Here is a 17,576-nt window from a genome sequence, read left to right on the forward strand (position 1 = left end):
TAAAAACCAGTGGTTTCCAAGTCACACTGTGATGGATGCTGAGAAGGAAGACAGTGAGATCACAACCGTCCTCTCCCCATGAGGGCCTCACTCCCCCAGGCTGAATTCCAGCCCCTCCACGTGCCACAGGCGTGCACGCTGCTTCCCACCACTGGGCAGCCTCCTTCCTCTCCCTGCCTCTAGTTAACGCCTCCTCATCTTTCTCTCGGCAGCTCAGGCATGCCTTTCCACTAGGAAGCACTCCCTGACTCCCGCCCAAGGCTGGCTCTTTCGTCACAGCTCCTAGAGAGGAACCACAGGTCGATCCATTAAAAGACAAAGGCACTCCATGACCGAGACTCTTTTCGCAAACTTTAGCTTTGTCCCTGTCATTTAAAATGCGCACAGAGAGACTTTTCCATCAATCCAGCTGTCGTCTCTGTTTGAAGACACTGTGCCTTGCCCTCGCGCAGGTGAGCTGAACGACCCAAGACTCAGTCTAAGGTTTCATCTGAGAAGCCGGTGAGGTACGGGAAAGCCTGGGGGTGGGGTCAGCAGAACGGCCACAGGTCTGCAAAAACAGAGAAGGCTGAACCAACAGGAGAGGCTTCTAAGATGGCAGAGGTAGGGAACACACTAAATCACCGAAAGTTTCTTTACATATGTGGGTGAACTCATTGCTGAAAAATTAACTGTTCTTCAGCCCATCCATCTCTCCATCGGTTCACTGTGCTTAGACTTGAGGATGGAAGGATCTGTTAAAAAAGAAGTGACCCAGCAGCTTCAGCCTGGGGGTGTTCCAGGAGAATCTGAACACCCCAAAGGGAAGCAGAAGGGTCAAGAAGATGATCTGATGGTGGAAAGATGAGAGAGGGGATGACAGGCAGGGTTGATAACAGCCAGTATGAACTGAGCATTTATGGCATACCTGAAACTGTTCTCATTCTTTCCCATTTACTTTCTGATTTAATTTTCACAACCAACCACCCGATGAGGTCGGTACTCATGTTAGGTCCATTTCACGGATGGGGACATTGAGGCACAGAGAAAGAAGTCCTTCCCTCAAGGTCACAGAGCTAGAAAGTGATGAAGCCAAGGCTGAAATCCTCACAGCCCGCACCCAGCATCCTCCCTGCATACCAGCACGTTCACCACCTCTCTGGGTCACGAACAGAGACGCAGTAAGTGAAGAGAATGAGCTTGCCACAGGCAGGCCTGTAGCCAGAGAAGGAAGGGTGACCAGGAGGGGGAACACCTTAAAGGTGGGGTGGAGAGTAGCGGAAGAGAGGAGGAACAGGAGTGTCGGGGCCAGAGTGCAGTCCCGTTTCCCGAAGGAGAGGCTGTCAAGGTCACGTGCTTCAGAGCAAACGGACACGGGAAGAGAAGGTTGACAAAGAGCCACTGGACTGGGCTCTGGGGTTCTTGGTGATCTTGCCGAAAGCGTCATCCTTAGGGAGCTGGGGTGTCCCCTGGAGGGGAGGGACCGGGGGAACAGAGGGCTGTGCTGGTAGAGAAATGGGTTTGCAGGAGAACAGGAGACAGGACAGCCGCCCGAGGCAGAAAGCGGGATCCAGGTAGGAGTTTGCTGCAGGAAAGGGACGCGGTTACATGCGTTTGTAAGCCAGCCAGTGCGAGAAGAGGGCAGGGTTAACTCACCAAGCCACACGGCCTCGGAGGCAGGAGGCAGCTTTCTCGTCCCATCCCCAGGCTCAGAAGAGTGAGCCAGTGTGCTAACGCAGGGCATGTGTCCATTCCCAAGGGCCTCCACCCCTATGCTGGTTCCCGACTGGCACAGAGCTACCCAAGGAGGTGACCTGGGGCTACCAGCAGGGTGGAGGGGTAGGCTACATACACAAACAAGCCAACAAACCACCCAGGGTCAAGGAATTTCAGGAACCTGCGACTGAATAAAATTAAACTGGTTTCTTTAGAGTCAAAGCTTTCTGGGATTCTTGTATGCTAATGGATAAACTTAAACTTCAATAGGATAAAGAATTCTGGGTTTCCAGTCTCAGGGACCAAAGAATCTCTGTGTCCAGAAATATCTGGTAGAAACAGTGTTTCCGAGAACATACTTGGGACATACCATTCTTGTGTGTTCACAAGAGAATGTCCATTCCATCGCATGGAAACATTCCCCCTTAGTTTTGTCAACAGTTGCGCAAAGGAAACCAAGGGTACACGGACATTAGTAAAATCTGCGGGTTTTTCTCCCCTCAAGGCACATTCTGACAGCAGGCTCACATCTGTTCTTGATTCTTGCAGCACACAAGAAATGTCCTTCAACTGAAAAGTACTTGCAATGGGTCTCTCAAAACACTTGCTTACTAAAGTGAGGCTAACCATCTTTAAAAAAAAAAAAAAGAGAACCAACTTTCTGCACTAAAATATGGTTAAGAAAAATGAACGTGGTTCACACACTCTTAGACACTGCTCTGCTGGAAGAGGCCCGGGTCCCTGGTATCACTCAGCTGGAGGGCACTTCAGAGTGCCTCACGCTCTGTGTTCTAAAGAAGCGAGCTCTTTGAAGAAAATTGTCCTTCACGTAAAATGTCAAGACAGACAGATGACAGTTAAAAAGGAAGTCAAAAAGACAATGATCTGTACTGGGAAAATGCCCAAGTAGGAATATGGGGGAAAATTAAGAGGGGGAAAGAAGGACGCAGAGGAAGAAGGGAGGAGGGGGGGAGGAGAGAACGCAGACTGGTTGCTGGGGTGCAGGGTAGAAGCAGGAGCGAAAGGAAAGGGGTCAAGCACTTCCTGAGTGTCCTCTGTGTGTCTAGGAAGGGCATACAGAGGGGTCAGAATAATAATGCTTGGGAATTCCACTGGCTGTCCACTGGTTAGCACTTGGCATCGCTGGGGCCTGGGTCCCATCCCTGGTCAAGAACTAGTGGTCTCTTGGTCAATATAATAATAATGATATTTTAAAAGTCACTTGAAAGAGATTTTGAGAACCACCAAATTCCCCTATCCTTGGAAAAGACTCTAAAGAGCCAAGATCAAGTCTGAGCTCCCTGCAATGCCTGTGTTCTGAGGGTAGCAATCTATGAGAAATGACCTGGGAGCCGCATGACCAGCAAAAAGCCCTCGGCAGTAGAATGTGAAGGCAGAGCTGGAAAAAAACAGAGGTGAGCGTTTCCACCCACTACGTGCCCCTCCGACAATTCCACAGGCACCCAACTCCGTCCATTTCCTTGTCCTGGACCACACATCTGATAATATGGCAGCAAGCCCAACAGCAAAGTTCACCCCTACACGCACCAAGCCCATTCTCAGCCAGCTCATACCTACATAGGGTAGATTCCATGATGGTTATATAAAACTAAAAAAGTACAGTGGGAGAAGGAATGAGGAAGAAACACATTATTTACTATTTGGGCAATCAACTAGAACTCCCCTTGCTAACTTGTCCAGCGACTTCTGCCTTATCCCCATTCGAACACTATCCAGTCTGGACCTGTTATGACAGAGGCCACATTCCTCATCAGACTGGCAGTGATTTCATTTCAACAAAGCTCAATTATAGTGATTTCAGTGCTCAATAGCTTAAAATTACAGCCAGACATCCACAGGAAGACCTGATGCTGCTCAGTGTTTGATGCAGAAAGCTGAGGAGGGGACAACGAGGTAACTGAGCAGATGGCCTCCCTAAGTTTTGGAGCCTGTGGTGGGAGGCAGCCCTCGTGGACACCCATCCACATCCCCTCCCCATCAAGACCTCCCCACACAGCAGAGCAGAAGATGGACACCATCTGAGCAGAGCAGGAGGATTCACTACATCAGTGGGATTTCGTGCTTTATCTGTTTTTCTACAGGTGAAACCTCTTTGGAAAACAAACAAACAAATAAATCAGCTTAACAGGCAGCAGAATCCTGCAGGGAGAGACCGGGGGCAGGCTTCCGGCAGGCCTGGAAGGGGGGTCGGCAATGACGGGGAAGCCAGACAAAACCAGGGGTTATTCTGACTGAGGCTGGAACGAGGTGCAGCGGGAGAGGCAGAAAGAGAACAACTTCCTGGCGATTTCTGTGAATGGGAAACCAGTTATGTCGCTGGACCGGGGAGGAAAACATTTTCAACTTGAACTATGGTGCAAATCTGGGGTGTAAAGAACAAAGGATCGGCTTCCTCCTGGAGCGGAAGCGCTAGAAGAAAAGACCGCATGTGTTCGCAGGGTGGGAGAACTAGTAGGAAATGAAATAGAAAAGTCATGGGAGAAAAAAAGGACAACCATGAAAGTCAGCTACATTCTATAACCCCAAATGACAGGTTGTCTATGGCCATTTTCAAGAAACATCAGCGGTAAGTTGTGACAGAGACTGTATGAGCCACAGAGCCTGAAATAGCTACTACCTGTCCCTTGGGAAACGTCTGCCAATCCGTGGTCCAGAGCCGGCCTTGAAGCGGCCCTGAGTCGGGGCAGGGAGCACTCTTTGCTGCATCATAGCCCCTCGTGACAATCAGAGACCTACACATTCTGCCCCTGTTACTAAAAAGTCAAAACCATTTTATATTCACAAAGGACTGAACAAGCACTACGGTGACTCCAAGGTTCCTGGGTGTGGCAACAAGCAAATTCTTCCAGACTCAGCTCCTTTCTAAAAATAGAGACACAAAGCAAGAACCTTCCGTTTTCTCTGCAGAGCTTGACAGTCACGGCCCACCAGCCTACCACACTGAGGACAGCGTGTACTGGTCCCAGCCCATCAAGCTTCATCCGAAGCTGAGAGAAAGAAGATGCCTCCCGGAGCATCCGTCTTTTGCACCTGTTGCTACTGCCCACACGAGGACAGACGGGTGCCTGGCCTCCAGATCCCAGCACGCTACCTTTTTTGAACGGCTCCCGGGTTTCCTCCGCTTCCTTGTTAACCCGATTCTGCTGTGGTTCCACCGCAGGTTCCTGGTCATCAAGCTCATCTTCTGTTTCATCGTCACTGTAGGGAACCACTTCATCATTAGGCTGAGAATCCTCATCAAACGTGGTTTCTGAGTCTCTTTCTGTACTCATTCTGCTGGCAAATTGGAACTACCTGGTTTAAAAGAAAGGGAAACCAGGGTGAAATAGGACCCGTGCCTAGTTTTCGGTTGAATTCTTCCTGCATCCGCTTATGATGCTTTTGACAGAACGTTATTTACCCACATGGAAATAAGACTGATGAAGGACCCCCAAAGTTCAACTTATCATGCAAATAAGAACAAAACCATTTATTATTGATTAAACGCTTGGGTGAGAATTTACAACAACAATAATGTAGTTGCCAACTTTTTTTAAGGGTATGCAAGCTTTAAGGTTTTATTTCAAATTGTGTGTCTCTACCCAGCAAGTTTAATCGGTTCACAACCAACATTAAAATAAAATGAAACAGATTTAAAAATATCAGAGTACAGCAGGCATGGAAAGAGTACTGTCTGGCTAAACACTTTTACAAAGATGACACATACGTACGTTTATTTGCATTGGGGGTCTTACTGGAATTGAATTTCTCTTGGGGAGTGCACCCTGCTTTCAAAGTTTGAAAACCACTGTCCTACAATATCTGGTTGCTATTAACATTAATATTCTGAGCTTTTACTGTGTGATGTACTTTAAATACCAGCTTAGTCCTCAAATTTTCCTAATGGCTTCTTGAAAACACATTCTAGCCTATTTTCCTAACTGTCACCACGCACTCCATATATTTAGAATCTGTGTTTGTGTATACATCACTGCATAAAGTGACACTATACAAGTTCCAAGTGCAACCTCAATTATATTCAAATTAGGAATATATTTACACTAATACTTTCTGGCATTATTTACTGATACATAAGCATCATACCTACCTACATGTACTTGATATCATTAATAGTGGCAGCTCACATTTATTTAGTGTTAACTGCATGAGGGACTCTGAATGAAATGCTTTATAAACACTGGCTCCTTGAAACTTTCAGCATAGTGAAGGTATTATTATTTGGAGGCTACAGAGGAGAAAGCAAACCTTTACAACACTGGACAACTTGTAAAATACTTACTGAAATTTGGGAGCAAGGACAACTGCTTTCCAAGGAGGTATCTTTTATATTCCACTTTCATGTTATAGTTTGTTAGATATTTTTATCCAGGTGAGTTGCCTTGAGTGGAACTATTTAGCTGGCTGCAGGCTTTATACCAAATCTAGTGTCTTAAATATCTAAATTTTTATAATCATAAGTGTACATCTAAGAAATGTTCAAATATTTAAGTGAAGATTTTGTCCAATATTATTTAAAATAAATCCCAGAAGCAACATGGATATCCAATGATTATTGCTGTTGCTTAGTCGCTAACTTTTGTCTGACTCTTTTGCAATCCCATGGATTATAGCCCATCTGGCCCCTCCAGTATTCTCCAGGCAAGAATACTGGAGGGGGTTACCACTTCCTTCTCCAGGGGTCTTCCCAACACAGGGATTGAACCCACAACTCCTTCATTTGCAGGAGTTCATTTATCACTTCATTTACCACTGAGCCACCAAGGAAGCCAGGTAAAATACTAGACTACTGCAAAACATGAGTAGCCTTAAGGACAGGCAGATTCAGGGTTAAAACCTTTAACTGCCAAGTAAAACATTTTCTCTCTTTCCTAATTTTCTATGGGTTAGTAAATGGCTGTTTCTTGAGATTTTACACTTGTTTAATGGGCCTTACTTGCAGCTTTATGGTGTGAAGTGAAGTGAAGTCGCTCAGTCATGTCTGACACTTTGCGACGCCATGGACTGTAGCCTACCAGGCTCCTCAGTCCATGGGATTTTCCAGGCAAGAACACTGGAGCTTTATGGTTTAGCTAGTATTTAAATTTAATACACTCCTTAGGGCTTCCCTAGTGGCTCAGATGGTAAAAAATCCGCCTACAATTCAGGAGACCTGGGTTCGATCCCTTGGTCGGGAAGATCCTCTGGAGACAGGAATAGCTACCCACTCCAGTATTCTTGCCTGGAGAATTCCATGGACAGAGGAGCCTGGTGGGCTACAGTCCATGGGGTCACAAAGAGTTGGACACAACTGAGCGACTAACACACACACACACCCCTTAAAAAATTCTCAAACTCTTAAGGGCAGACTTTCATCAGAAATCTTTCAGAACAAAAATAATAAAAGTGGTGACCATGTACTGGACACCTATTTTATATCAAGCAGGACAACCCTGGGAGGTAGACATTATCTACCCATCTTTCGGATGAGGATACTGGGGCTCAGCTGGTAAGTGACAGAATCAGGATCTCATCTCTCCATTACAAGGGCGCACAAAATAGGGCAAGGTCTGAAAGCACCACAGAGAAAGTTTCCTCATTGTGTTAATAGTAAGTGTGTGAAAGCGTGTTAGTCGTTCAGTCGTGTCAGACTCTTTGTGACCCCATGGACTGTAGCCCACCAGGCTCCTCTGTCCATGGAATTCTCCAGGCAAGGATACTGGAGTGGGTAGCTATTCCCTCCTCCAGAGGATCTTCCCAACCTAGGGATCGAACCCAGGTCTCCTGCATTGCAGGTGGATTCTTTACCATCTGAGCCAATAATATGGGAAGCCCATATTATTAATAATAAACACACACAACATACATTTACCATTTTAACCATGTCTAAGTATCCAGGTGAGTGGCATAAATGCATTCTATAGAAACACTTCGTAAGTGATCAATTTGTCATCATTTCTGCCAGTGTCTCTGTGTTTATTTCCCATGTTAAGATTGGATCCAGTCCTTTGGGTTTGAAGGAGACAAACAAAAAGGAATAGACTCGATAACCACAAGCCATGTGATCCAAAGAAAATAAGCCATTGCACAACCCACCCACTCACCACGCAACATCCACTCCAGGCCAGATCTGTGTGGCTGCCTTGGAAGGCTGGGCGGGGAGCTCTAAGCTGAGCAGGAAGCTCTCTGCTGGGTGTCTGTGTGTGTGATATTCAGACACTCAAAGAACAGTTAAGCTCCATCGTCGTAGACTACTGAAGAAAAATTAATTAGAAATCATTTCCTTGAAGCCCTTGGTGACATCAAGCAGCTTTCCAGGTCTAAATCTTAATCCTTGTCAGGTAGGCACTATGTAAAATACAGATTTGGAAACTTTATGTCTCTCCCCACCACTCCAGCCCGTCACAGACACCTGTGCATTTATTCAACCTTCACTGGGCATCTGCTAGGCACACAGTGCAACCTTAGACACTGGGAACTGAGCCGCCACCCAGGCTACTGAGGGATGAAAGTGAAAGTGTTAGGTACTCAGTCATGTCTGACCTTTGCGACCCTATGGGCTGTAGCCCACCAGGCTCTTGTGCACGGGCTTCTCCAGGCAAGAACACTGGAGTGGGTTGCCATGCCCTCCTCCAGGGGATCTTCCCGACCCAGGGTTCGAACCTATGTCTTCTTTAACTCCTGCATTGCAGGTGGATTCTTAGCCCACCGAGCTACCTGGGAAGCCCTTTAAAGAAGTGACTGAGGTTAAATAACACTGTCTGGGTGGGGCCCCAATCAGACAGGTCTCGTGTCCCTATAAAAAGAGGAAAAACCACGTAAGGGCTCCTTCTGTGTCTGCACAGAGGAGAGGCCCCGTGGGGACACTGCAAGATGGAGGTCAAGGGGAGAGTCCTCCCCAGAAACCACACAGGAGGCACTTCTGTCTCTGCCATTGAGAGCTTACAGTCTGGACAGGAGTCCGCACGTGACAGCCTGAGGACCAGATTAATCCATTTGTGTAAATAAAGTTTTATCAGAACACATCCTTGCTCATTCCTTCAGGGAATGTTTATGGCCAATGTTATGCAATAACAGAGTTGAATAGTAGTGATAGACAATGAATGGTAAAAATATTTACTATCTGGCCCTTTACACACAAAAAGTCTGCTGACCCCTGAACTAAAACCAAAGATAATAAGAGAACAACAAAATAAGCGATCAACAACAAATGCCCACAGCCAGATATAATTATAACTGACCTGGCTACATCATGCATGTTTTTTGAAGATGTGAAATAAACTACCAGGGTCAGTGGTCGGAAACATCCCTAAACCATACAGTTTCCTTACTGATTGTTAACGGTACTCTTTCAACTGCAGCCTGGCTGTGTAACTGGAGAAGACGCACAATCCAAATACTGAGGGAACAACACACCTCATCTCTGGCTTCATGGGAGGAAGCGGTGGTTATGTGTCTTCTCATACCCAATCCAATACGGCATTTCATCATCAATCCAGGTGCTTATAAGCATGGCATCAGATGGAAAGGTGAATAAATGTCGGAGCAAGGCAGCAAAAATTTTATCAGGGTTTTTGAAAACTTATCAATGTGATACAGCATTCAAGGATTTTTCTGGTCACATGATCTTAGGAAACCGTCCTGAGTTCCTGCTCAGGCTGAGAAGCAGCTTAATTTCATTGAAAAGAACATAGGTCTGTATTCAAATTGCGGCTCTGCTGTTCACCAGTTTATCACTTGGGTGGGTTGTTTAACATTTTGGAAAGAAAGGGGAGAGATGTTTCATTCTCCGTCCTGCCTTCCGCAGTATTCAGCCCTCTTGGTCATAAACCCCAGAAGACAGGAGGAGTAAATGGCAGGATTTCCAAACGTGAACCCCTAAATATATCATTTGTTATCTTTGAATACTTAGCTATGAAATACTTGTCAAGTGACTGAATGCCTGAAATTCTCTGTTCCTTTTATAGGGGACAAGGTGCTAAAGGAGAGAGAAAAAGGGGACTCAGGCGCAAAGAAATACCTTTCTGCCCTTGCAATAAAACTCTGAAGTCAGAAGCAATGAAAGCACAAACTTTCACTGCTATCATAAGGTTCCCAGATTCAAATGAGGGAAAAGGAGGAACAAAGAGTGTTCTGACACAGCCAGGGTCTGATCTGTACACAGACACACTCAGAGGCTGGGGAGGCAAGAGCCCCTGGTCAATGATATCTTTGTGGTATAAACGGATTCATGTCCACAGTGACCCAGCCTAAAACAGGAAGGAAGACTCACAATAGTCGTGTTTGTTCGTTCTTCATCTTTTTTATGGCTCCGTAAAGTCCTCAGCAAGAAAGGGTATTTCTGAAATGGACTTTTCCTCATTTCATTTGCCTATTTATTATTATTATTACAGACAAAGCAAAATATTTAACATGAGATATGATCATGATATGGGGATTCCCAGGTGGTTCAACAGTAAAGAATCCATCTACAATGCAAGAGCTGAGGGTTCGAGTCCTGGGTCAGGAAGATCCCCTGGAGAAGGAAATGGTGACCTACTCCAGTATTCTTGCCTGGGAGATCCCACGGAGAGAGGAGCCTATCAGGCCACAGTCCATGAGGATACAAAGATTAGACACAATTTAGCAACTAAACAACAGAGAGACCCTAAAGCAGAGGACACAGTTAAACAGTGCTCAGATTCCTGATTCACAAAAGTCGTGAGATAAGTCTAAGCTGCTGTTTTGGAGTCATTTGTTATGTAGCAATAGAAAACTAATACACATACCATTAATCACAAATAAGGAGAACTCTATGGTAAGATACCTAATACGGCTGCTATTGTTTTCATTTATTCCAAAAGGAGCCCCACTGAAGAGGCAGCAGGAATCTTTATCACCTGAGTCAGTCCAGACACAGGCCACACACCCTATCTGGAATCTGCTCAATACTCTTGAGAGCAAAATCTGACAAGCTTGATGACCATTGTAACTAGACAAGAATAATCTCACGAACCAAAAGTAATAAAACCTATCTAAGATCTAGATTAAATTCAAACTTTACACTGTTCTAGAAACAACACGATTATCGTTCCTAGGACAAACAAGGTTATAGTTTTTATTTTCTTCCAAACTGAAGCCTAGAAAACCCAGGCGTTTGGGACAACTAACATAAAATTGTGCTCAGTCGCATCCGACTCTTTGCGGACCGTGGACCACAGCCCGCCAGGCTCCTCTGCCCATGGAATTTTCCAGGCAAGAACACTGGAGAGGGTTGTCATTTCCTCCTCCAGGGGATCTTCCCAACTCAGAGACTGAACCCACGCCTGTTGGGTCTCCGGCGCTGGCAGGCGGGTTCTTTACCACTAGCGCCACCCAGAAGCGCCAACATAAAACTAAGGGCCCATCAATCTCACCGTTGTGGGGACAGCTCAGTCAGGCCTTTACTCATGATAGAAAAGGCTTCTCTGGGCCCACGGCTTCATCCTCTGTTCCTCGGAAAGCCCACCCCAGAGCCCTTTGTCACAAGGGAAGACCGACCCCCACTTCATATCACACAACTGGGACGACTGCATTAAAAAAGGCACAGGGGAAATCTCGAAATTTTGCCCTCTCAGAGAAAGACAGTTTTGTCAGTTTCCTGATAAAACTTAAAAGGATTTCTTGGTGACACTGTCATCGGCTCCCTAACGTATCCTAGTAATGGCGGCTACTTCCTGTTAATACGAGGCTGCCCCTTGCCTTTCACTCCCAAGTATTTGCGTGCACATCGTCCTGCACAGTCGTCGTGCAATTATTCTGAGACGGGTGGTCGGGTGCTACCATTGCCTTTTTGCCAAAGAGAAAACTAAGGTGCTTAAGGAATCTTCCCGAGGTTATTTAGCTCCGACTGGATTCACCCGCTCAGCACATCCCCAGCTCTGTGCTAGGTGCGGTGCAGTATATGCATCGAGGCTTCAGACTGGAATTGAAGAGCCATCCAGCAAGCATCAGGCTTCCCAGTTGGCTTAGTAGTAAAGAACCCACCTGTAATTCAGGAGACTCGGGGTTCAATCCCTGGATCGGGAAGATCCCCTGGAGGAGGGCAGAGCAACCCACTGCAGTATTCTTGCCTGGAGAATCCCATGGACACAGGAGCCTGGCGGGCTACAGTCCAAGGGGTTGCAAAGAGTCAGACATGACTGAGCACGCACGGAAAAGCCCCTGATGCTGGGGAAGATTGAGGGCAGGAGGAGAAGGGGCCAACAGAGGATGAGATGGTTGGATGGCATCACCGACTCGGTGGACATGGGTTTGGGTGGACTCCAGGAGTTGGTGATGGACAGGGAGGCCTGGCGTACTGTGGTCCATGGGGTCGCAAAGAGTCGGACACGACTGAGCAACTGAACTGAACTGAGCACACACACTGAGAAGCATCAAAGCCCACTTCCCAACTGCAAGTGGCAACTGCTCTCCTTGTCTACAAACCAACTTAGCACCTCCTAAGTCACAGGAAAAATGTAAGCAAAGGATACGGACAGGTTTCTCCTATACCACCGAGTTGCAAAAATTTAAAAGCTTTGCCCTTTATATCATGTTCAAATATACTGAAATCAATAATCATTTCCTAGCTGTCTTGAGCTGGGCAGGGTATGTGGGAGTCACAGAGCGGATCAGGAACTCAGGGTGGATGGAAGAGAGATTTTCAGAAATGAGGAACAGCTGGAGTGAAGACCCAGTCACAGGAAAGTATAAGATACCCACCCGGCTGAAAGATTTAGGGGGCCGGGCTCATGAGCATCTGGCTGGAGTCCACTCCCCCGACCTAAGAGGACCTGACAAGGACTTCAGTCTAGCGACTGGTAGAAAGCACTGAGCATATCTACAAGGAGAGACATCCGATCTGCCCAGTGCTTTAAGAGGATGAATCTGATAGCGGAGAGGGCGTGGGTGGCCAGGAAGGTGACAGCTGGGCAGGGAGACCATCCCGAGGTCACACTGGACACTGAGCATCTCACAGTTCTGTCACCTGTAAAACCAAGCAGCTTGGCCCGATGACCTCTGCAGACACATTTAGCAGGAACACTCGGTACGTGGATGTAGCTGCAGCAAGAAGGAACACACGCCTAACTTAGGGTGGTGGCAACTAGAAAAATGTGTTTCAAATTAAGATCGGGTGGGGCTGCCATTCTTTTGTCTGGAAAACTAAGGGGAAAAAAAGTAAAATAAAAGCTAGAATGGATTCTCATAGGAAAACAATGCCAGAATTCACCAAATGTTTACTTTGGAGATTCAGTTTCAATCCACAATGTGTTTTTATAACACATACTGAAAATTACCAGGAGAAAAGCATGCTTATTTTTACATTCAAGCTTCATCCTTGCTTATTAGAGACAATGGTCCCATTTTACTTCATTACTATTGCTTCTATGTAATATTAGGTTTTTCAATTATGTTCGTGTTTGAGTGATATAACATCATTGGGGCTTTACAACTGACAGTTTGCCCGGAAGCCAAAGCTCCAAGGTAAAATAAAAAGTTAATCTGTTGAGTTGAATTCATTTTAGTATTTGAAGAATCACTAGCCTATTGATAGATAGATGCAATTAACAAAACGATTACACTACAGAAGGCTATAAGAATCCACATCATTTTGCAAAACTGAACATAAATCTTAGAAAGTTTGAAAAGAGATGATTTGTATTCCCCATTCAGATTCAAGAGGAACTGCTTGTTTGAATAAAAGGGTGGGAAAAGGGCAGATATGATAAGTAAATGGGAACAACCACACAGGAAAAGATTACTCTTGCAAGTAATCAAAGGGCATACTGATGAAACGGTAAGACACCATTTTATGTCTATTAAGTTAACAATATTCAATGACTATATCTAATGCTGGGCAGTTGTAAAGCTCTCTCTCACACACCTACATACACACACATACGCACACACGCACAACCACGGCTGCTGGCATTGAAACTAATACATTCCAATGGAAAACAGGAGGAGAAGGGGACGACAGAGGAGGAGATGGCTGGATGGCAACAATGGACATGAGTTTGAGTAAACTCTGGGAGTCAGCAATAGACGGGGAGGCCTGGCATGCTGCAGTCTATGGGGTCGAAGAGTAGGACATGAATGAGCAACTAACACTTTCACTTTCGTGTACCAATACACTAAAGATACTTACAACATGTGACCCAGTAAGCTCATTCATAGAAACTGTCAACAAAAACAATTCAACAAGTAAAATAACCATTCACAGAAAAATTTTAGATTGTCGTTGTCAGCTATATAAAGCCGGGATAGAAACCACCTGAATGTCCACCAGTATAATAGTTTTATAAGTTATGGTTTTAGAGTAGCAATAAAAATGACAGCCCTAGATTAAACACAGGAAAAGGCTTAAATACAATATTAAGTTGGAGGAAAGACTGAAATCAGAATTGTGTCCTATTACAGAATCTCTATAAATAATACATATATGTATATTTTGGAAAAGAATGTTTGCTCTGGAAAAAAAACCCAATGTGTGTGTTTATTTTTCTAGAATAAACAATCAGTCAAGGACTTCCCTGGCGGCTCAGTGGTAAAGAACCTGCCTGACAGCGCAGGATACACAGGCTCCATCCCTGGTCTGGGGAGATCCACATGCCGCGGGCCAACTAAGCCCACTTGCCACAGCTACTGCGCCTGCATCTAGAGCCCAGGAGCCGCGCCTACTGAAGCCCCCGTGCCCTGGAGCCCACGCTCCCCAACAAGAGAGGCCGCCGCAGTGAGAAGTCCATGCACCCGCAAACAGAGGGGCCCCCGCTCGCCGCAACTAGAGAAAAACCCAAGCCGCGGTGAAGACCCAGCACAGCCAAATAATAACTCAACAATTGATGATACCTACCCACCCTTATAGCTGAAGACCATTCAGCAGTCACTCAGGCGCTGGGCTCAATTCCTGAAAGCCTCACAATGTAACTGAAAAGCAGGAGTTACCCTCATTTTGCAGGCTTTACAGAGGTTAGGTAACTGCTCCAGGGTCATAAATGAGATTTCAATCAGACGTTTTTGCCCTCAAATCTCTTAAGATCTGTCTCAGAGCTGGTCAAAGGCAGAGAAAAGATGTGTCAGAGCGCCCACCCATACCTTTTTTTCTTACTATCAATCCTACTTCTTTGCAAATGATTGCAAAGCCAAAAGGGGAAGCGTGAAAGGAGGTTGCTTTTACCCAGAGGCAGTCTGAGACCAAAAGAGGGATGCTTGGCATGTCAGGGCAGGAGACATGAAACCTACCTTTTTATCTTTCATATCATAATCGTAATCACCTTCCCAGTGCATTAGTCAACGTAAAATCCCAATTTCCTCCTAAGGATCGTGTGGGTGCATGCATTAGTCACTCAGTCCTGTCTGACTCTTTCCGACCCCATGGGCTGAAGGATTATGGGATGTCATGACATCTAGTCTAGGTCCTTCTTTTCCTTAGAGCCCTGGCTGACCTGTACTCTACGGGTGGAGACCCCAAACCACCAGCCTCACTAAGCTTCCAGGCTTCCTGCAATAAAAACAATAGACCTCAAGAGCCCTGGGCAGAGGTCCAGTGACAAGATGATTTAAAATGTTAGTTGTTCCTCATCCCATTATAATCCACATCTGAAAGGTCTGTTGTTCACTCGCTCAGTCATGTCTGACTCTTTGCGACCCCATGGACTGCAGCACGCCAGGCCTCCCTGGCCTTCACTGTCTCCCAGAGTTTGCCCAAACTCATGCCTATTGAGTCGGTGATGTCATCAAACCATCTCATCCTCTGTCGTCCCCTTCTCCTCCTGCCCCCAATCTTTCCCAGCATCAGGGTCTTTTCTAATGAGTCGGCTCTTTGCATCAGGTGGCCAAAGTAGTGGAGCTTCAGCATCAGTCCTTCCAATGAATATTCAGGACTGATTTCCTTTAGGATGGACTGGTTGGATCTCCTTGTAGTCCAAGGGACTCTCAAAAGTCTTCTCCAACACCACAGTTCAAAAGGATCAATTCTTCAGTGCTCCGCCTTCTTTATGTTGCAACTCTCACATCCATACATGACTACTGGAAAAACCATAGCTTTGATTATACAGACTTTTGTTGGCAAAATGATGTCTCTGCTTTTTAATACACTGTTTAGGTTTGTCATAGCTTTTCTTCCAAGAAGCTTCAACTGAAAATACAAACTCCCTCCTGGTACTTTTTTCTAATGTAAAGATGTCATAAATTTTCCAAATATTCATATGTAAAGATGTTTCAATGTTTACGTAGATGGTATGTATGACTGACACATCAAGGATGATCAATGCACATGTTTGGTAACTTTTCTAGACACTGTCATGGTTTCGTGAATGTCTGCACTTGGTCACAGAGTCTTACTTCTTGGTCCATTTGAATGTTACCATCTTCACAAATTCTGGGTCCCAGAAGTCTAAGGGATGAAGGCCACATCTGATATTTAATCAATGTCTCCTCTACTATATTTAAAGTCAGCTTAGAAGACTCAGCTTAGATTACAAACTCTACTCAGACAGCTGAATTCACACCCAAAGCTTGGGACCAGGATTGTCCTGCAAACATGTGGTTAATATTTCACATGTCCCCCGGACACTCATTTGGTTTGAACAATCTCCAGAGTTTCCTACAGACAGTCAGCTATACTATCTGTTCTGGCTTTCAGATTTTTGGACAGGTCAAGTATCAGAAGTGTCTTAAGTTTCTACATATTCAATAGGTTTAAGGATTTATGAGAATATTTATAACATTGTTGCTGTTCAGTCACTAAGTCATGTCCGACTCTTTGTGACCCCACTAACTACAGCATGGACAGGCTTTCCTGTCCTTCACCATCTCCCAGAATTTCCTCAAACTCATGGCCATTGAGTCGGTGATGCCATCCAATCAGCTCATCCTCTGTCGCCCCCTTCTCCTCCTGCCCTCAATCTTTCCCAGCACCAGGGTCTTATAATATAGAGCTTCTGTTTTCCTGAGATGATGCTGGTGAGTGTTTAAAAAGACCTCACTACACATTCTATAAGGGCTTCCTCAGTGGCTCAGTGGTTAAAAAAAAAAAAAAAAAAAATCCACCTGCAATGCAGGAAGGAAATGCGGGTTCAATGTCTGGGTTAGGAAGATCCCTTGGAGGAGGAAATGGCAACCCACTCCAGTAATCGTGCCTGGAAAATCCCCCAGACAGAGAGGCCTGGTGGGCTTCAGTCCATGGGGTCGCAGAGTCAGACACGAGTGAGTAATCAAAAACAAAACAAACATCCTGTGTATCAGGCAATGAGCTGAATGCTTGGCAAGTAATGTTTTATTTCATTTGCTCAAGGCCCAATTGTTAGCCCCATTTTACAGATGAGTAAACTGACAGAGACGTTAAGTTCCCTGCCCAAGGGCATACGGGCAGCACGTGGGATCAGAATCCTTGTTGAAAGCCTATGCTCTTAGTCACAACACTCAGTGCTTTAATTGTACCTAATAACATTACCATGGGGTTAAGCTGGAGAAGAGATAATTAATCCAATTTATAGCTGAGGAGACACATAACTAAGAGACACACAGTTAATTTTGTGCTGGAGCCGGAATGGGAGTGTGTCCAGTCTGGATGCCCTAGACATCCTCCGATATCTCCACTCAGGGTTCGACTTCTGTGGACACTGAGCAAGGGGAGCAGCATAAACCAGAGGTCGTACGAGCAAGCAGGGTCCACCCTTGCCAGGGAATCCTCAGTGTCACCTAGAACCCAGGTCTCTGCCTTACATGGACTGTCTTTTGCCCCCGTTCACCTGGAGGGAAGCAGGTCTTGGAGCTGCCCTCTCTCCTGCCCAGCCTCCCATGCCAGTTTCCCCAGGGTGCCCACTGGCAGCGTCCTTAGCAGAGCCCTTGGGGCAGCAGGAGCTAGCAGTTTGGCTGCCATC

General features: G+C 45.8%; 1 protein-coding gene across 3 annotated transcripts in view; it reads right to left on the reverse strand.

The window, feature by feature from the left end:
• Nucleotides 1-17,576, reverse strand: part of ATP8B1 (ATPase phospholipid transporting 8B1) — a 110,044-nt gene that overhangs the window by 50,305 nt on the left and 42,163 nt on the right. For 2 of the 3 annotated variants that reach the window (XM_065932807.1, XM_065932808.1), the window contains exon 2: nucleotides 4,808-5,010. In XM_065932807.1, coding sequence (XP_065788879.1) covers nucleotides 4,808-4,988 — 181 coding nt within the window. In that variant the 5' untranslated portion in view covers nucleotides 4,989-5,010. Of the gene's footprint in view, nucleotides 1-4,807; nucleotides 5,011-17,576 lie in introns of those variants that run through there. The other variant, XM_065932809.1, reaches the window with a different exon arrangement.

Source organism: Muntiacus reevesi, chromosome 4, assembly GCF_963930625.1.
Source record: "Muntiacus reevesi chromosome 4, mMunRee1.1, whole genome shotgun sequence".
Lineage (NCBI taxonomy): Eukaryota > Metazoa > Chordata > Mammalia > Artiodactyla > Cervidae > Muntiacus > Muntiacus reevesi.